This window comes from Delphinapterus leucas, chromosome 12 (assembly GCF_059928025.1).
Source record: "Delphinapterus leucas isolate spDelLeu-1000000601 "Yukka" chromosome 12, BTC_Dleu_Yukka2, whole genome shotgun sequence".
In the NCBI taxonomy this organism is placed as follows: Eukaryota; Metazoa; Chordata; class Mammalia; order Artiodactyla; family Monodontidae; genus Delphinapterus; species Delphinapterus leucas.
Genome location: NC_143140.1, coordinates 69,416,452 through 69,437,779, shown reverse-complemented (window position 1 = coordinate 69,437,779; position 21,328 = coordinate 69,416,452). Strand labels below are relative to the sequence as shown.

At 40.7% G+C, this 21,328-nt stretch overlaps 1 protein-coding gene across 1 annotated transcript in view; it reads right to left on the bottom strand.

Moving 5' to 3' along the window:
• Positions 1-21,328, bottom strand: part of PDE7B (phosphodiesterase 7B) — a 158,286-nt gene that overhangs the window by 86,287 nt on the left and 50,671 nt on the right. The window contains exon 2 of the mRNA XM_022557350.3: positions 7,107-7,190. Within this exon, the coding sequence (XP_022413058.2) occupies positions 7,107-7,190 (84 nt within the window). The remainder of the gene's footprint in view (positions 1-7,106; positions 7,191-21,328) is intronic.

The following is a 21,328-nucleotide window of genomic DNA, read 5'->3' as shown; positions in this document are numbered from 1 at the left end:
TCAGCCCGGTGGTTATTGGTGTGGCCCACGGCACCTTGGCCTCACGGCCTGCTGGGCATAGAGCGAATGTTTGTTGAATGAGTGGATAACAGCCAAGAGGAAATACTGGGCTTACGGGTTCAATTTTCTGTTTTTCATCACTCAGATAAAAAATCAATTTGTTAAATGATGTCAGCCAGGTTAATAGAAGGCAAGGGCTATTTTCAGTTCTGGCTTTAGAGGGTGAAAACTCTTTCTTTTTGAATATGGTTTTCCTCAGACAGTCAGGGCTACGGCATGATCTCTCCTGCCTTCTCTGGCTCCTCCTTGAATATTGCATCCCCCAATAACATTTACAGCTAGTTGAGTAGAAGGGTGGACGACTCTTTCCTGGTTCCTTAGGTCCCGAAGCCCTAAACACTGGCCTCTGTGTGCAGCCCTCCTTCACATCATCGTTGTTTCAGAGCTGCTCATGTTTTAGTTCCTCCAGAAAGCCTTCTCTCATTTCCCAAGATAGAGTTAACTCTTCCTTTCTTTAACTTCCCCCAAGTTGATCACTCTCTCCTCCGAACCTTGTTTACACATATGTTTCTCATATTATGTGTACTCTTATTCTAGACACATGTAGTATTAGATGTATCAGTCATATCAAAACGTATTTGCTTATGTCTCTGTAAATTCCTTGAAGGCAGTGGTTATGTCTCACGTATATTCGTGTCTTTGGGGCCTGGCATACTGCATATCCTGAGAAGTAGTCCGCTGATGGCCAGTGATAAACAGTGACAGGGAACGAGGGAAACAGTGCAGACACCATCAAGTCTGTCTTCTGCAGTGCAGTGGCATTTCGGTGGCTAACCATCCTACTGGTCTGGCACTTCCGCATCTGAAGTGCTGGGGAGCCTGCAGCCAGAAACCCTGAGTGTCCATCACGGAGTACGTTCCAGGTGAGTCAGAAGGCATCACAACCACAACCACAACCAATGCCTTGCCTTTCTCCCAGAGGAAGGCAAATATTGAACTTTGAAATTGTGGGGCGTTAACCTTGGAGAAGTCTGAGCTGATCCCAGCCAGCACCTCCCTTCTCTGTTTGGGGAGCACAGGGCTGGGGGCCGGGGTTTGGGGCTGGTGGGATATCATCCTCTGAGCATGACTCCTTTCAAATCACAGTAACATTTTTTAAAGGATGTTTTTATTTTATTTTCTGTTTCTAATATATATATATTTTTGGCTGCGCTGCACAGCATGAGGGATCTTAGTTCCACGACCCGGGAGCGAACCCATGCCCCCTGCAACGGAAGCACAGAGTCTTAACCACTGGACCGCCAGGGAAGTGTCTATTTTCTGTTTTAAAATTTTTATTTTTTAAAACAATTTGAGATATAACGACATAGAACATTGTGTAAGTCTAAGGTGTACAAACGTGTTGATTTGATACCTTTATGTATTACAATATGATTACCACTGTAGCGATAGTTAACACCTCTATTCCTTCACCTAGTTATCATTTCTTTTTTGTGGTGAGAACAATTAAGAGCTCTTGGCAACTTTGAAGTATATAATACAGTACTGTTGACTAAAGTCACTATGCTGTGCATTAGATCTTCAGAACTTATGCATCTATTACTTGCAAGTTTGCACCCTAAACAATATCTCAGCTGTCACATTTTAGTTTAGGTTCTTTACATTTTGTGTGGCTCTCATAGGTAACATTAGAAGTTATCATTCAAGGGATAAATTAGGAGGTTGGGATTAACATATACACATGACTATATATAAAATAGATAACCAACCAGAACCTTCTGTGTAGCACAGGGAACTATACTCAGAATTTTGTAATAACCTATAATGGAAGAGAATCTGAAGATAATATGTATATTTATATTTATATCTATATCTGAATCGCTGTGCTGTACACCTGAAACTAACATGACGTTGTAAATCAACTATACTTCAATTTTAAAAAAGTTATCTTTTAGAAGATTACTGAAAGGCTGTTACCATCTGCTACGAATTCCCTCTTAGAAAATGGAGTTTATAATCAAATTGCCGCCCCTCCCTCTTTAAGATGGGGATATCACTTAGCACCAGATGGTTTGTAACATGCAGGGTGGCTTTTGGGTGACTATCATTTTGTGAATGTATTTTATATTTCTGCAACGTGTAATGTGTTTAGATGGAAGCTTTTCAAAAAGCATTAACAAAAAAAAAAAGGATTTGAGTCTCTGGGTCAATTCTTCATAAAAAGGTCAATATATATATGTTTGCAAATATTCTATGTTGGAAATAACGATCAAAGGAAAATATTTTGGTAGTGCTACTAAAATTACCTCATGCTTGTGCAGCTAAAATGGCCCTGCCTGGAGAGGCAGATCTGGAGGAATAGAACTTTAAACATCAAGATTAGCAAATTAACTGACAGGAAAAGCCAAATAGCCAATTAACCTACTATTGCACAGCCCCGGGGCTGGTCTCGAGCTCCAGGCTCTCTGTGGCAGCTGATATCTGGTGCCCTAAAACCTCCAGCTGATGCTCCTTCTTTCTCTCAAGCTCCACAGTCACTGGGCATGTTTGTTTTGTATGTCACTTCCTTTGCTGAGCCAGTGTGGAAATCACATCGTGTTGCTCTGAAGTGGTTGCCACGGGAACATCTCCACCTAGTCATTATCTACTCAGGCTCCTGATTATATTAAGCCAGGAGACAGAGATGTAGCAGGGGTCACTGGAGCCACCTGCTCTGCAGAAACTGTAATTGCTTCTGCGACGTTCATCTCTGGCCACCCGTCTCTCCGAACACTCCTCTACATTTTCCCCTCTCTTGTTTCCCCCCAAAGAAAGTCAGTAAATGAAGTCAGTATGTAGGAAATCAGCATGGGGATAAGATGAGCCATTACATTCCCATCCCTCCTGCCCTTCCTCCAGTTCTCTGTTTTAGAACCTCATGTGGATTAAAAATAACTGTCACCCTTTTCTCACATTCTGTTCTGCCCCTCCATGCTTAGAGATAAAGATGACTCTCTTCTTTAAAAGTCTATAATTCCTGTGTCCCACACAATGGTGCTGAAGTCACAGTTTCCTGCTACTTATCCAGAGAAGCTTCTAGAAATTCACATAGATGCCTCTTTTCTAAATTGTATGAAATATCAATAGGACATGAAACTGGCTATTAACAAGTAATTTTATCCCACATGTTTCTACTGATCTGGATGAATTTCTTATGAGGAGGATTTTCTGATCTTTATTCTCAGATTGCATGTGACATAGGAGGGGTGTTGTCTCAGAGTACTTTTTGGGGGAAAAACCATACAATCCATTGGCCTTGTAATTTATTGCCCAAATAAGGATGTTTTGGGAGTTGAAAAGTGGCATTATTAATAGGTATGCCTAGACAACAGGTGTAAATTAGGACTATCTCCGGCAAACCAGGTATATATTGTCACCTTAAATGTAGATGACAGGTACATGGGCATGGTAGTACTATGCCCTCACAGAATATGGGGAAAGGAGCACCTCTTGCAAGAAAAATTTGTGCATTTAGAAATTATACTTGCGGAGTTTAAAATCTGGATCAGCAGGAGTTTCCCTTTTTGTTTATACTTCTACTGCATGTAAATTTTGTTAATGTGAGACCATTCTTAATGTAACGTGATGGCACTGGGAATTGAAAAGAAAAAAAATATGACATTAACAAAGGAAAACAGACTGGACTAAATGTGCCTATATTGATGTCATAAACTCTTTTACCCTGATTAAAAATCTAACTTAAACGTTGGTAACTTTTTTTCTGTAAAGGGCCATATACTAAGTATTTGGGGCTTTGTGGGCCATATGGTCTTTGTTGCAACTACTCTGCTGTTGTAGGGTGAAAGTAGCTGTGGACAATATATAAATGGATAGGCATGGCTGTATTCCAATAAAATCTTGTTGACAAAAACAGGCAGGGTAGGGACACAGATTTGGTGCATTAGCTGTCGTTTGCCCATCCTTGTTCTAGTTCTCTGTTTGAATATCTAGAGACTGTGTTCTGATAGAAGGAAAGTTATTTTAGATATGAATTCTGATGTCTCCTGTCCTGTTGGGACAGGTTGGGGGCTGTGGCTAATGGGGCCCATGGAGAAGTACAATGGGTCTTACTACTTAGTGTACATTTTTGCTTAGGCATGTTTCAGCCATTCAAGGCATAGCTGAGGTGGGTGGTAGAGGGTAAGCCATCAGGGACACTTTGGACAGGGAATGGCAGCCATGCAGGTTTCAGAAAGCCTTTTAGGAAGAATGCTGTAGGGATGCAGACACAGGGAAGAGAGGCTATGGTGATTCAGTTTTTCGTACAAACGTTTTTTTAAAAAAAGTCCTAGATGAGATTCTACCTTGGGAGAGTGTACAGAACTGCAAGCACCTGAGGAAAATGTGTCTGTGCCTATTCTTGGAAAAAACTGACTCAAAATTAAGGTAAATTACATTTAAAAATCACTTTAGTTTGGCACTTATCACGTAGAATTGGAATCAGCTGGTAAAACTAAAAGCTTTAGGAGGAAGTCTCAAAATATTCTCAGGGGTTTATTTCAAATTTTTTATAAAGTTATATTTAAAATGTTTCCCTTTAGGCAGAAAGCACACACTAACAACTCAGGCAAACCACAGCAAGGACATGAAAGAGATCAAAGAGAATTAAGTAGACTGTATATGATAAGGCAGTAGGAGATGTGACACATGTATTATATCTTATGTGACTCTATATAACATAGATATGCACACATCTGCTGCTACTTGGTGACAATCTGCTTTAACTGTAGACTAAGGAAACTGTGGAGAGTGACCACAGTAATGTCACTGGTTCTAGACAATGGAATGGGTAGTATCACAAATAAGGAAAAATCTCAGAGGGCTTCAGTTCTATCTGATTTGTTTGGTTAAATGAAGAGGATGATTGACATTTATAATTATTTAATATAATCTTTTCAAGGGGACCCTTTAATTGGTCAGTTAACAGGAGTTACTAAGATGTCAATAACTCTAAAGAGAATATCCTTTCGGATCTTGTAGTCTATCTTGGGATGTGGTTTTCTGTATAGAGGAAAAAAAATTGAGACCACTTAGAAAACAAAGTACAGTGAAGGCAAATTATTATTGCCTTAGCATATGTTACTGATAAAGAAATACAAGTGAAAGAGTTATCCAGAGTGGAGTGCTGAGCAGAGGAGAAAGGGAATTGCAGGATGGATGGCCAACACTGTCACTCGGCGGGTGGGAGGTCACGAGCAACAGGCAAGGTGAAATGGGGCTGGAGGGCAGAGAGTCAGGGGAAGGAGGCTAGTGTTGAGTCCAGGTACCAGGAAGTTCCTGGAGGACCTACGGCAGAGGGATGACAGGATGGCACCTGCTTACAGGTGATCTGATATTACGCTGTGAATAATATAACAGCGAAGTATTATCTGCATTGAGTTTCTCTTCAAATTTTTATAATTTCCAGTTTTTTTCAGCTTAAAAAGTGAAACAAAGTATTAAAAAAAAAATCCAAGCGTTACAGAAACCTAAGATGTGGACAGTTAAATATTCCATGATCCCACCTGCAAGGATAACTATCATTAGTAGCTGATGTTGCTCATTAACACTAAGATAAACCAAAAAAGTTTATCATTTGGAACCTTGGAATTTTAAGGAGAAATGTCTCCTATTTTCCTAATTTGTTCATGGCGTATATTAGGACCCATGATATAACATCTCATTTACTGTTGAAAAGAGGCTTTTTGGTTATTTTCTGCCTCTGACCCTAGGTATGTGATGCCGTTGAGAGTCCTGGTCTATATGAAACAGTGAATTGGACCCTTGCTTATCCCCGCACTGCTTGGTGGGACCATATGGCTAGGACCTGGAAATCCATACAGGCTAGGGGCTGTCAAAAGGATAACTTCCATGGGTAGCTGGAACAACGCGTTCAGGGTTATAAGGCGGGGTAAGAGACACCATCAGAGCTCCCCATAGGCTGTAACCAATATTGCATTAGTCTAGGAACTTGACTGTATCCTCTAAAATGCATTTTTTTGGGTCTGGGTGGGGGAAGTTGTCTCTAGTATGAAAAGAGTTACTCCGAATCCCTGTGTCTCTGAAAGAGCTGAAAAAACAGATACTGCACAGTGATATGGGAAGTGGACAAACCAGGAGAAATACACACGTCCATCTTTCACTGGCCTTTGGCAGATCTAAGGATCAGAAATAGCAAGTTCCAATTTCTCCTAGTAATTTTCGGGGGTCAAGGTAAATCAAATTACCTCTTGAGTTGAACTCATTTATGCCAAAGGAATGTAATATTTTGTGGGTACAACCCAGCACTTTGAAATTTATGGATGGGAAGTGCTATGAGAACCACATACCGAAAACCTTGGAGCAAGTTGTGAAATTTATCCATTTTCTTCATTCCCCACCCCCAAGTCCCAAGTGAAGGATGATTGTGATAGCTAGAAGACATGAAATCTGGAGGGGTGACTGGTACTGGTTTGGGTTTCCAAAGGAACCTGAAATTAAGAGAATTATGAACCAGAGGTTGAGCAGATCTCCAAAGGAGGAATAGTATATGAAGGGGAAAGTTAGAAATAAATGAGCTTCTGAAGCAGTCATGCTGGAGGAAGCAGCAGCACGTGCAGACTGAAAGGACTTCGCCATGGTGAAGCGTTTTACCAGGGATGCAAGAACTCACCTCAGGACTTAGATTAGACAAAGAAAGTAAAATTAGATAATGGATGGTTACTAAGGGCAGCTGTACAATAGGTTACCCTGTGGGGTTTTAAAAATAAAATAGAATCTCCTCTAGTCTAGTCCCGGCTGAAGGTGGAGAGAAGGTCCTGGATAATGAAAGGAATAGCTTCCTCGTGTCAGGCTTCACTGTTTTCAAGATTTACATTTCTAAAGCTGGCGTGATTTCACTGGACCCTCATTGAAGCTCTGTGAGGTAGGGCAGGGCCCGAATGACTTCACTACTAAGGAAATCTAAAGACCAAGGGTTAATTTGCAACTGGGCAGGGAGAGATGGAGGAAGGAAGGCGGACCTCCAAGGGTTTTGAAGTTCAGAGGGAAATGAGAATTTTTTTTTCAAGGAAACATTTGTTCCTTTCCAGGTACACTTGATTACTCACTGTTAAGGAGGCGGAAGTCAATGAATGGGTAGGAGCCGCGGCGTTCAGCAGGAACCCCCGTCTGACCCCTCAGTCGTACATCTCCTAGAAAACAAAATCCAAGCAAATGTTTGAAAACGTTGCCAAGTGTATTCACTTTTCCTCTGTAAATCCTCTTACCCACTTATGTCACTGGAACCTACACCAAATAACGGGAAAAATGATTCCATTCACCTTGTTTAAGAGAGCGCTGTGTGGGAAGGGATATTTAATGAATGCTGAGTGTAATGAACTTGGCAATATTCTAACAAATGAAGCAGCACTCCTTTATATTTGCCGGGAAGATAGGTCTGTGAACATTTTGGTAACTTACAAGGTTTCCATAGTCCTTTTTATTCTTCCTAGTGCCATAAAGATGAAGCATCTTAATCTGGAGGGTGTGCTGGGATTATAGCTTTTATTCTAATTAGAAGTTTTAATTGCCCACAGTGCTATTTTTCTTGGTTCCAGCACAGTTTTGTTTTGTTTTTTTTTCTGGCTGGCATCCACCTTACTTGTTTCTCAGGTTGTATCATTCATTGACCTGCTTGAGAATCTGCTCAGATCAGGGCCAGTCTAGCTCCGGATACTTTAGACCCTCAGTCTCCCTTGCACTTATGAGTCTGTAGAATTTCTAGTCCTTATTCATTTGTAGGTTTCCTTTAATGTCTGTGTTCACTTTCCCTGATTAAGGAAAGTAGTGAAGTTGAGTGGAAAGGTTTCACGTGGACTTCAGAACAAGGTAGACCTTGGATAAACCTGGCTCAGACCCTTGCTAGCTGTGTGATCTTAGAAAATGTATTTCTCTGGGCCTCAGTTGCTTCACTTCAAGGTGTCATTGGTTGGAGAATCTAAAATAACACTTGCTGCCTGGAAATAAATGCTGGTTTTACTTCCTTCTACAATCCTGCAAGGCAGGGATAATGCATATTATGTGTTTTGCATTTCTCTGTAGTGCTTTGTGTGTTGTCTGGTACTCAGCAAACTCTAAGTGAATGTCTTCTATTAACAAGAATAGATATAATGACCAAATTCACCAATTAGTACATATAATACGGAATCAGAAGAGAGGTAAAAATATAGTAGACCTAATGTATTTCCAGAAGACTTGAATTGGGGAAGGTTTCAGTTCCAAGAGTGATGCCTCCACTTCCATAAACCACTCTTTTCCAGGCAAGAGGTGGCACTAGGGCCTCAGCCTACGAGTACAGAGCAGGAACAGTCTTCTCTCATTAACTCCTGGAGTTAACCAGAGCCTGGATGAGATCTCCATCAGCTGTAACCCATGCAACTGACAGTGTTTAAAATACCCCTCACAGATGGGCCTTGTGTACACATGGGCTTGTAAACTGTAAGCTGTGAGCCCTTGGGCTATTCTTTGCTTTGAATTTTATACTGATGCTTTATTTAATGTTTTGTATAATCTGATACTGTAGTGCCATATTGATATTAAAGAACATTATAATTTATGGAACACAGTAAAGTGGGAGGAGGAGAGAAGAGACGGAAAAGTACAGTTAAAAATATGAATATAAAAATATGAATATAATCTGACATTTAAGAAGAGAATGCTAGTATTTGATAAATTCGTGGGGCTGGATGGTCAATAGTTATAGGAAAGCCACCAGAAAAAGCTGAAGAGTTTTCCTCTCCTCGAGTTGTCTTCAACACCTTATGTTTATAACTCTCTAAAGAGTTTACAAAGCACTTTCACAAACATCACTGTATATTTATTTTCTTGTTTTTCTCATTGGATCTTCACAATAGCCTTGTGAGGAGAGTCATATTATTACCCTTACTTTATAGGTGAGAAAATAGAGGCTCGGAAAAGAGGGCGAACGATTGCTATTCACCCTACTGGCCCCAGCTCAGGACTCAGACCCCTTAAAGGCACTCAGTAGACTGACTTTATGTATGTTTAAACTTTTATTATTTTTTATTGAAGTATTGTTGATTTACAATATTATATTAGTTTCAGGTGTATAGCATAGTGATTCAGTGTTTTTACAGATTATATTCTTTTAAATGTTATTACAAGATAATGACAGCAATTCCTAGTGCTATACAGTATATCCTTGTTGCTTATCTATTTTATACATAGTATTTTGCAGCTCTTAATCTGATAACCCTATCTTTCCCCTCCCCTCTTCTTTCTCCCCTCTGGTAACCACTGATTTGTTTTCTGTATCTGTCTCTTTCTGTTTTGCTATATACATTCATTTGTATTAATTTTTAGATTCCACATATAATATCATACAGTTTTTGTCTTTTTCTGTCTGACTAATGTCACTAAGCATAGTATTCTCTAGGCCCACGCACGTTGCTGCAGTGGCAGAATTTCATTCTTTTTTATGACTGAGTAATATTCCATTGTGTATCTATACCATGTCTTCTTTATACATTTGTCTATTGACTTTAATTGACTGCCTGAGTTTATGGTGCTTTAAGCTTATAATTAGCAGGGCCAGTCCTTAAATCTAGGTTGTTAAACTTCATAGGCAAAGATCTCTCCTCTCAATACCATTGATTTTTGACTATGAAGTGTGCGCACCTGGTTTTTAAAAAAAGTCATAGACCTCCACGTGATAGAAGCTATGCTTTTAGTATTTATCAAGAAAATACAGCATGTTAAAAATGATACAACAAATGCAGCACTGCCTTTGAATGAATTTATATTTTATGAGTGACAGTAAGATAGACACACACTTGAAAACCTAGGCAGACTGGGACTTCCCTGGTGGTGTAGCAGTTAAGACTCCACACTCCCAATGCAGGGGGCCCGGGTTCGATCTCTGGTCAGGAAAATAGATCCCACATGCATGCCACAACTAAGAGTTTGCATGCCACAACTAGGGAGCCAGCAAGCCACAGCTAAAGAGCCAGCCTGCTGCAACTAAGACCTGGCTCAACCATATAAATAAATAAATAATAATAAAAGAAAACCTATGCAGAGATGAGACTGTCTTCATTTGGTCTAAAGCTGGCTCGGCTTGTGGATTTGTTCACCTGTTGTGTCATCCCTTTGGGCTTCTCCTATGGGTTTCAAGCTCACTAATTGGAACTCACTTCCTCACTAGTATTTGCTTCTCAGTGTTACCAAAGAGTTCATCCTGACTTTGTAGTTCTGAAGATACTATTTTCCCAGAAAATTTCTGTCTAATATCAATGTGAGTTTTAAAGCCTCTTCCAGAGTTTATTCCATTTATCCATCTGAGGGTCTAAGGCAGAGGTGGCCCGTCATCATGACTTTAGATTTAGACTTCAGATTTAGAGAAATCGTGAGGAGACAGCACCAGGTGGCGGAACGGGTAAAGGGGGGGAGGGCGGTGGTGATACGCTGAGAGTCAGGAAACTCTTGTTACTGAGAGGATCAGAATTTTGCCACCTTGGTGACCTTGGGCAAATCAATAACTACTTCGAGGTCCAGTTTTCTAATATTTAAATTTGCATTATATAGCATTCCCCCCCCCCCCGCCTCCCCACAGGATTGTTGTGAGGAAATTATCAGGTGCCTGAAAAATAACATGATGATTATTACCATTATTGAATACTTATGCTGTGCGGAGCGTTTTACATGTGTTATCTCATATCATCTACCCAACAACCCAATGAAGGAGGTATTATTATTATACCATTCACAGATGAGGAAACTGAAGCTAATGGAAATTTGATATTTTGTCTGTGCTCAGAGCTAATGAGTGGGGAGCTCGCGCTCAAACTCAGAACTGGCTCCAAACCCCATGTTCTTAACCAACCATTCTCCTATAGCATCAGGATAAAAAAACTCTATAAACAGTTAAGCATTAACTTTTTATTGCATAATGTATGCTCTGATTGCTAGTTGCCCATAAACCAAATATATATTCATCATGATTCCAGGAAACTAAATACCAGGGGAATCTACCCCCTTGATGGATTTGAGATTCAATCAGATAGATGCTGTTTATTCAAATAGCAGTTCAGTGGAAATGGGCTGCATGAATAAGACAACCAAATCCTGCTCTGGATCAACAAGGCATCTCTTATTTTCAAGTGAGAAATGGAAAGCGATTATTAAAAATATTATTTAGCAGAACTCAAACGACCTGGCACCTAATTTACCGAAGCTCTTAATTAAGATAATTTTTTTATGATGCCAGCCCACTTTTGAGAAAAAGAGACAAGTTAACAGTGAAGCATGTTGATAGAAAAGATACCTAAACAAACAAGCAAAACAAATCAACAGCAACAACAACAAACTACAAAACCCGAAAGGTTCCATTGCAGTGTTTATTCTTTCTGTAACTATTATTATAGTCTTGGAAGCAGATACTCATAAACCTAACGATGGCCTTTAGGTGTGGCAGCTAATTGCTTTGAAGAAGGATGAAATCATATTGAAAATACTAATGAGGCAGGAGGCAGGACAACTGTAAGTGGGCTAACAATGCATTTTAGAAATTCTTCAACATGAAAAGTTAAATACAAACAAACCAAAGATTCCGTATCTTCAGTGTTCTATTGAATCAAAGCTTGAATGGGGTAAAACGAATGTTCTCAGTATGTATTTCTCATATAGAAAGTTCTTGCTCCTTCTCCCTGCTTTCATGAGCCCCTTCTGATATTAAATTGCTTCAATATGCTCGTGGGAAGAGAGAAATCATTCAGTAACCATGGTCCCTGGAGGAGCAGAGGCCACTGGTCCGAAGAACAGAACGAGTGGCGTCCTACTGCACTGCTTTTACTGGCCCACGGTCTCAAGCAATCATCTGTTTACCTAAGGCCTTATATCCAAGCTAAACAATTACTTTGACTATTCATTAGACCCTTGTATAACTGAAGCAAATTTTTTTCTGGCAAACGGAAGGTGCAGTGGAAGCAGGGAGGAAGCGTTGACAGCTCAGAATCGTGTCCTCGCTCTGTTCTTATTGTGTGCCAAAAGGAAACAAACAGCGGGGGAATTCTTATTTTGAAAGGGCTGCTTCTCTTTTGCCCCTTCAGGCCGAAAACATAACATGTCGTCCTCGGGTATTTAAAGCTGCCAACACAGGCAGAGAGCTGAGACAGCCACTCACCCTCCCGGGGGACGAGGTTCCAGGATGGACCTCTTGCCCACTTGGCCTCTCAGGCCGTCTCTGCTTAATAAAAGCTTGGGAGGGAGCAGACATTATGTGGCCTCTTATGTAACTGGCAAAGAGGGTGGAGGCGCTGACAGCGATGACAACTTACAGTGGCTGAAACACGGGCCACATGACGAGAACCAGACTTTGGCCCCAGTCATGGTGTCAAGGTCATTTCAGGGTGGGGAAAAGAAGCAGAAAAGGAACAGAGCAGTAGCTACTGTGCTCTGATCGCCTCTGAGACGAAGGAAGAAGATAACGAGAACAGCTGCAGGGACCACGGGATAGACATTCATAGGGCACCACAATGAACGAGGAAGATGGTCATAGAGTCAGAAAGGTGCTATTGAGCCACCATTCTGGCAGGAGAGAAGAGGCTCCCGTGAAAGGTATTCCTTTGAGCTTCCTTAGACATTTCTAATTCATGTCACTGCCACAAACTTGCAAAATGAAGGCAGAGAGAAGTCAGATCCCCAAATCTCACACTGGAACTTTCAACAGGCTGCACTGCCCCCGAGCTGGCGGCTGTGAATATTTCAGATGACTACTCTCGATTAGCAAAGTGAATTATTTCTCCTAAGACGTTTATCTAGCCAAATAAAAAGGAGAAGGTTTGTGCAATTTAATCACTCCACAGATTTATGGGATAGGACAGGCAGCCAGTGTAGATGAGTCAGGCAGAGAGGGCTGTTCTGAGTACTGTGAGCCCACATGAGATCCAAGATGGCTGATGGAACCCCAGTTTCCCACCCAGAGGTTCAGTCTTCTGCTTTACTTTCCTGAGTGGGGCTGGGCCTGTCTCGTTACTAAGAACCTCTCCAGTGGTCTGTTGCCCTAATTGTGTCTTTCTGGGCTGTCGCTGAGAGAGCTTTGTGTGTTGGAAAGAGAGGAACCAGGAGTTATTTGTCCAGAAACCATGTTTTTGGCAAAAGGAACAATATAAAGTTTTCCTTGCATGTGCAAAAAGTCCTTTTTTTCTTCTCTTTGAAAAAACCTTGCACTTTCTGTCAAAATCAGAGAAAGGGAAATTTCACCAAGTTAGGGTTAATATTCTATTGCCTATACTGTATTACCTTGCAACATTAGAATTATTAAATACTTTGTGACAAATGCACATTTGGGGACTTAAATGCTGCAAAAGTGAATATATAAATAGCAGTGCTTTTATTTTTTAAGGCGGGTATGGTATGTTTTAACTCAGACTAGACATTCTTTAGCTTGATGGTTTTACAGGGGGAAATGAGAAAAAAAGTTACAATCACTAGGAACACAGAAGACTAATAAAAAAAGATATTGAACAAGAAGCAGCAGGAATGCCTAAAGAGAATTCCAAGAAGCTGTAAAAGAACTTAAAAGGACACCAAGCACATGTCTTCTTGCAAAGATTGAGAATAAGGGGAATAATCTGAGGAGTCAGTTTAGGGAATACGTGATCTGGATCTGCCTTAAGTAATGAAAACACCAGTGTAAGCTTGCACATTATTCACTTATTTCTGGGATAATGCTGTTTACCTCCAGAATCTCACCGAAGCAAAGCTTGCTATTTTTTAATAAATGTATAATACACACACACACAATGCCTGGCATGTCATAGGCACTCAAAAAAAACTACAAAAAAACAGTAGCTATTATTATTATTTTGCTGCTGTTCTGAGATTCCTGTGCCCTCCCCCACCACAGTAGGTATTATTTAGGAGAATTTCAAAGTCAGGAACTGTTTTAAGGACTGTACATGTATGAGCTGGTTTAGTCCTCAAAACCATCCGCCTGAGGTAGGTATGTGTAACATCCGTGTTGTGCTGAGGAACACAGAGTTTGTAAGTCACTGAATTGGGATCAGAAACCAGGTGGCCTCGGGAGCCATTGCTCTCTAAACCACTGCTGTGCAGAGCCAATGTCTCCATTCTTTACAACAGTGACCAGTCAGATCACCCATGACGTTTTTCATGGCTTTCTTGACCTTCCAAGGCTGTGTTTTTCCTCCCTCTGCTGGGCAGGTCAGGGTTAATGAAAGTCAGTACCAAAGCTACGTCCTGAGGAAATCTTGATGCTTCATGTCAGTACTATAAGCCCAGGACCACAGGGGGTGCCACAGATCATGACACTAGAAGCCACGAGTCTCAGATGATGCAGGTTAGACTACAGGGAGTCTAGACTCCACTGGAGAGCTAGGTATCTTGTAGGGAAGTAGAACTTTGGGGTAAGTGTGTCAGCAAAGGGGCCAATTCTAGAGCAGGCTCTGAGGAGACCCTAGACTAATTCAGTTCATTTTGATAAACTGTCATGCAAAACATTATACAAAGTGTTGGAAAGTAGGTGGGGAAAGGGAAACACAAATGAACAGAAGATGTCATCTTGGCACTAAGATCATTAATAATCTAGAAGAGATTCATAGAAATGAGTAAATATGGTATAAAGCCAGAAGGAATCTAACTTTTAGTGGTACTGGGATATTTGGGTTTGGATCCCTGTCTCAGAAGTGCTGTGAGGTTTTATGATTTTATATGCATAAATAACTTGGACATTTCTGGGTCTAAAATAACTTCCTAGTAATCTACAAAACTGTTGCAGTTAGTAGAACTGAAAGAGAATCATTTAACCTTCAATTAAACAATTTAATATAATTTTACATTTAAAAGGACTTCACATTTTAGAACAACGATTGAAGGTGTGATTTAGACTCTCATACCAGGTCTTCAGTAAGCAAATTTCTGTGGGTACAGGCAAATAATTTAAATTAGAACACTCTTTCTGAAACCACTTGTCACTAGGAAGAGACGTCCTTTGGATTTCATGAGTATGTTAGCTTTCTGGAAAAAAAATATACATATAGCAGAAGAGGTGGGGGAGGAAGAAGCACAGAATGAAGAGGAGGAGAGAGAGAAGAGGCTACAAAGGAAATGGACACAGGGAGGGACCGAATCCTGCGGCTGAGGGAAAGGGAGGCATCAGAGATAATTTGTAGATTTTTGTCTTGCATAACCGGATGGTTGGTTGTAGCCATCACAGAAAAAGGAAATTCTCAAAGAGGAGTCATTTTATGTCCTTCATTTGATAAATGATATTTAATATAAATGATATTTATGAGACATGATATTTTTGGCAGGCAATACAATGGTGAAGAACCTTGGGAACAGTCTTTGCCTCATGGAGTTTACATTCTCTTGGAGGGGACAGCATAGAAGAATTATATGCATAAATGTAAAGTTGCAACTTTGGGTACTGGAACAAAAGAGAGGTCTATTGATGTTAAGAAAGTTACAATGAACTTCACTTTGCTAGGGAGGTTGTTGTGAGCCTCCCCGAGAAGGTGACATTTGATCTGAGAGCTTGGGAATGAACAGGAGTTAATTTAAGGTGAACATATGTCCCGATTTGCCCTGGAAAGTCTTGATTTAGGCCTATTGTCTCTCCTGGTGTAATTAGTAATAGTGCCCCTTTCACACTTGGAAGTATTCTGATTGGATCGTACATTACATGATTACCCCGAGTGTGGCAATCCAGGCAGACAGGCGTGCATGTCCAAAGGTTTTATTGCATCCTTACTGCAGAAGGATGGTGTGTCTGAGCTCCTGTAACAAGGCCTACTGTGTATCATAGGAAAGAACAAAGCGACGTGGTGGGGCATGATGCACGATGAGGCTGGAGAGGTGTCAGGGCTTTGCAGGACAGGCTGAGGAGTTTGACCTTATTCCAAAAGAACTAGGAAGCCATGTGATGGTGTTAAGGGTGAGATGATATAACTGGATTCGCATGTTGAAAAAAACAACTTTGGGTGCACAATAGAGAAGGATTGGAAGGGGCAAGAAGGACTAGTTAGGGGATCATTGTATTGACAGTAGTCCAGGTGAGAAAAAGTGGTGGCTTGGAGTATGGTAGTGGTCCTGGCAGAGAAGTGAATAGACTTTAGACATATTTAGTAGGTAGAAATGACATGTGGAATTGCCTGGGAGGTCTGAGGGAGAGGGAAATATCAAGGATAATTCCTAGATTTCTGGCTTTTCGTAACTGGATGATTGATTATGCTAACCACAGAAAAAGGGAATTTTAAAAGGACCAGATATGGGAGAAGTTCATGTGATCAACTTTGGCTACACTGAGTTTAAGTGTTACTGTTATTTCAAAGCAAAAATGTCAAGTAGGCGGTTGGACATATGGGTCTGGACCCATAGGGAATGTCTGGGATGAATATATAAATTTATAAATCAAATAAAACTACAGGCATGTATAAATTTGCCTAGGAAATGAAGTGATAAGTGAATAGGGCCTGGCATCCAGGGTTAAGCAACTCTAACATTTAATATCTTGCTGGAGGAGGAGTCTGTAAAGGAGAAGAGGCAGCCATAAGATAGGAAGAAATCCAGAAGCTCATTTTGTCATGGAAGAGAGTAATTCAAGAGGGAGGGAATGGCTTTCAGATAGATCTTGCTGAAAGCGTAAGTGAAAGGAGGATTGAAAAAAGTCCATTGTGTTTAGCTGAGTGACAGTAGTGTGAAATAGAAGCAGAGTCCTTTGGGCATCACATGGAGTTGGGAAATTGGGAAGGTTTTATTAAGGAGCCAATATTTAGATGATCTTAAAAGATATGTAAAATTTTGAAATTTTACAGTGTTGACTTGCAGTTGATCCAGCTATGATGATTGAAATGAAGGGAAGAGATTTTAAGGAAAAAATCATGCTGATCTTAAGAACATTGGTAATCCATAAGACTGATATTAATAACAAAATATAATTTGAAAATTGCACAGAGGATAAAACAGCCCTGGTCATGAAAATGCCTGCAGATTTTTGCAAAATATAGTGATACCCCGTCCAATCACTTCCTATACCTAAATATACTTCAAGAAAAAATAAATAGTCTCCTGGAAATCAGTGTCAAGGAGAGTATTTGTTGGGAAGAAAAGGATGGGCACATTAACGAGAAGAAATATAATTAATAAGATAAAATACCAAGTCCTAATATTGTTGAATAATTTCTTGTTTTCTTGAACTTTGAATAATTTGAGAGAAGTGTTTCAATGTATTGTTTGTTTTCATGTGCTTCTGAACTTCCTGATTCTGGCCGGGAACAAGGACAGACCTGCCAAAATACTGCAAGAAAAGATGTTGCTGATCACGGGCAGGAAATACTCAAAGTCCCACGAGATAGCCTGTTCTTAGGAGACTTCCACATGAAGTCTGCTGACCTCAGAAGGACCATCAGGCCACCACACTCACTGCTGGAGCCTGCTCAGGGTTAGGAGGTGTTTGGGAGTTCTTCATTCCAGGCATCCGTGCCAACATGGCACTGGAGATTCTTTTAAACTCCAAGTGTTGTTCATTTTTTGTTTTTCAGAAGGGAAACAGATGGCAAAAACTGGACTGAGTTGGGAAATGGTTGAATCTATTATGTTACATCCATGTTATAGGATGTTATTTTGCTATTAAAACCTGTCACTTATATTTCTATAGTAATCGCTAACATTTATTGAGCATATAGTGTGTGCTAGGTAATGTCTGAAGTACTTTTCATGAATTAACTCATTTCATCCTCTCAATAGCCCGCTTAAATAAGTACTGTTGTCTATGTCGTACCTGGAAGACAGAGGTGTTAAATTACTTTTCCAAGATGATGTAGTCAGTGAGTGTGAAGGCAGATTTGCAACCAGGATGACTGGCTCCACAGCCTGTGTTTTCAACTAATATGGTACAATATGTCTGTTCAAATATGTCTTGATCTGAAGTGAGAGCCATGGTATATTGTTAAGGGAGGGTGGGTATTACGTAGTATTGAAAAACTATCACAAAGAAGAAACCAATAATATGAGAAGCTATTTACTACCTCTATGAACTTGGGTAACTATTAGCCATTTTGGGTTTCATTCAATCTTCTGTTTTGTTAAATAGGGATAATAATATCTGCTCTGTATACCTCATAGAAGGTAGGAATCAAATCATGTGGATAAAAGTGCTTTGTCAATCGTCTTGTAATAAAGTTTATTATTAAGAATATTCTTATTGATATTGCTATATAAAAGTTAAACATACATAATATACTACACATTATATGAATTCTATATTGAATTATATTTTATATATTGTATAAATAATATTATTGATATTGCTATATAAATCTAGGTCATTGTTAAAATAGATTCAAACAGAGTAACATTACTGTTTGATATATAATTAAATGTGAATTGGGGCTTCCCTGGTGGCGCAGCGGTTGAGAATCTGTCTGCTAATGCAGGGGACACGGGTTCGAGCCCTGGTTTGGGAGGATTCCCACATGCCGCGGAGCAACTAGGCCCATGAGCCACAACTACTGAGCCAACACAGCAAAAATAAATTAATTAATTAATAAACTCCTACCCACAACATCTAAAAAAAAATGTGAATTAAGGGTGCTGTAGTCAAATGTGCTTGTGAAATGTAGAGGATTAATAAAATTAAACTTTTAAAAGTTGCAATATTATGGGCTAAATTGTGTCCTCCATTCATATATTGAACGTGTAACCCCCTTAGTACCTCAGAATGTGACTATATTTTGCGATCGGGCCTTTAAAGAGGTGATTACGTTAAAATGAGGCCATTATGATGGGTCCTAATCCAATCTGACTTGTGTTTTTATAAAAAGAGGACATTAGACACACAAGGAGACACCAGTTTTGTGTGAGCCCAGAGAAAAGGCCATGTGGGGACATAGTGAGAAGGTGGCCATCCGAAAGCCAAGGACAGAGGCTTCAGAAGAAACCAGACATGTTGATACCTTGATCTTGGACTAACCTCTAGAACTGTGAGAAAACAAATTTCTGATATTTAAGACACTCAGTCTATGGTATTTTGCTAGGTAGAGAGGCTGCTTCTACTGTCAAAGAAGACTCGTCGGAATTTGGGGGTTCAATGTCCCCAGCTTCATCAGGGCCTTCTCATATGTCTCCATTCCAATTTCCAGGGTCCCATTCCTTCCCACTCAAGGCCCTCACTTTAATAGTAAACACCCTCCAATGTTGGAAATTCAATTTGTTTTGTAATTCAGCCATTAGCCGGATGAGATTCTGGGCTTGGCTTTCAGGAATCTCAGCTTTGCAGCTACAGGAAATGAGTCTCTTTCAAGGCAGACATAGAAGCTTTCAGGGTCATTTATACAGCACTTGAGCTGGAAATTTGAATCCCTGAAGTCATTCTTTTCTTTTCCCACTTTGTCCAGCAACGTTAGGAGTAACCAGCCAATCTCATTATTCTTGTTAGTTTGACAAAAAATTTGAAGGGGTTACATACATGCGTACCCAGAAACTTGCCTCTTATACATGTTTGGTTAGGAGAATCTATTGTTGATATTTTGCATATCTCTATTGCCACATCACACTATGAACTCATCAGTGTTCCCTTTACTAATGGGAATAATTAGCATTCTTAAATCTAATCATATTAGACAGCCAATCCCAGACAGCCCAGACCAATTGAGAAAACCCATCCTTAAGATTCTGTTCCTCTCGAACCACTCTTGTTACCAAAATCTGTTATTAGTCAGGGTTTTGTTTCTCTGAAGAACCCTGACTAATACGTGTGAGATTTTTTGGATTCTTCCAATTATTGAGCTTCACTGTGAAGGTGAGATCATACAGAATTTCCCAAACACCTTTGTCCACAAAACAAGTTTTTCAAGTATCTTCTAAGATGACTATTTTGAGGAAAATAATTGGGTATATACTGTTCTACATGGAGCGTGTGTGTGCGTGTGTGTGCGCGCGCGTGTTTGTGTGTGTGTGTGTGTAATACTTAGGTCAAAATCTCAGCACTGGAAGGAGCTTAGAGGTCCCCTGGTGCCCTTCTCTGGTACCATCACTCTGCATTCTTGTCCTGTATGACTAAGTCTACACATCTGGTTCTAATTGCTTTTTTGGGGTACAGACCAACTGGATATTTATTCATTTATTCCTCAAATTGTTTTGAGTGCCTACTATGTGCCAGGCCCTATTCTAGACTCTGAGAATATGGCAGTGAAGAGAACAGACAACATGCCTGCTCAGGTTCCAGTGGAGGCAAGACAGATAATAGACAAAATTAACAAATACATTGCTGATGGGACCTGATGTAAGTGCTCTGGGGTGAATAAAGCAGGGAAGGCGTGGGGGAGTTCTGGGTGGGCCGGGTGGGAGGTGGGACTGAGGTTTAAATAGAGGAGGGTGTGGGAGGGCTGCTCGGAGGTGCCTTGGAGCAAAGACCTGAATGAAATGTGAGAGGAGCCATGGGGCCATCTGGGAGGAGCATTTCAGGCTCAGGGAAGAGCAAGTACAAGCCTGATATGTTCTAGAAATAGCAAGGAGGCCAGCATGCTGGAGCAGAGAGAGTGTGGGGAGGAGATAAGGGCAGAGAGATGACAAGTGGGGAGGGGTGGGCAAGGAGGGGAGTCAGAAATATCAATAGCTTAGAGACTCAGAGAGAAACGGAGACACAAGAAGGTTTTGAATAGAGAGTGACATGATCTGACTAATGTTTTTAAAGGATGGCCCTGGCAGCTCTGTTGCTGATCTCGGGTGGCCTCTGTCTGCAGTGGCTTGAAGCAGGATTTCGGTTCCCGGCCAGAGGCCAGACATTGAAGTCAGGCCGTAGCAGTGAGAGTGCTGAATCTTAGCCACTAGACTATGATGGCCAGTGGCCAGTGACAAGGCCCTGGCCCGTCAGCTTTGTAGAAATAAATTTCCACAAAGAGACGGAAAGAAGTGAATCAAGTAAAGTGTTTATTAGGAGGAATAAAAGGGTATGTGTGGACAGACACACGGGCGGACTCAGAGAAGGAGTCACTTCTGGTAGTTTGAATCACTTATATGGGGCATTTCTTCCGGTTTCCTTTGGCCAGTCATCTTTCTTTGCCTGGTTCTGAGTCCGTATTTGGTTTGTCTCAGGGTCCTCCCATGTTGGTGTGCGCATCTCTTAGCCAAGATGGATTTTAGCGAAGAGGGCTTCGGGTAGGTTGACATCACTCCCTTTTTGATCTCCAAGGAGCCTTTCTGTGCGTGTATAGTCGGGAAGGTCTCCTTGAGCTTGAGAATGAGAAATATGTGGTCTCTATCTTTTACCTGGGCAGGGCTCAGCTCTTCTCTCCCTCCTGCTATTTTGGAA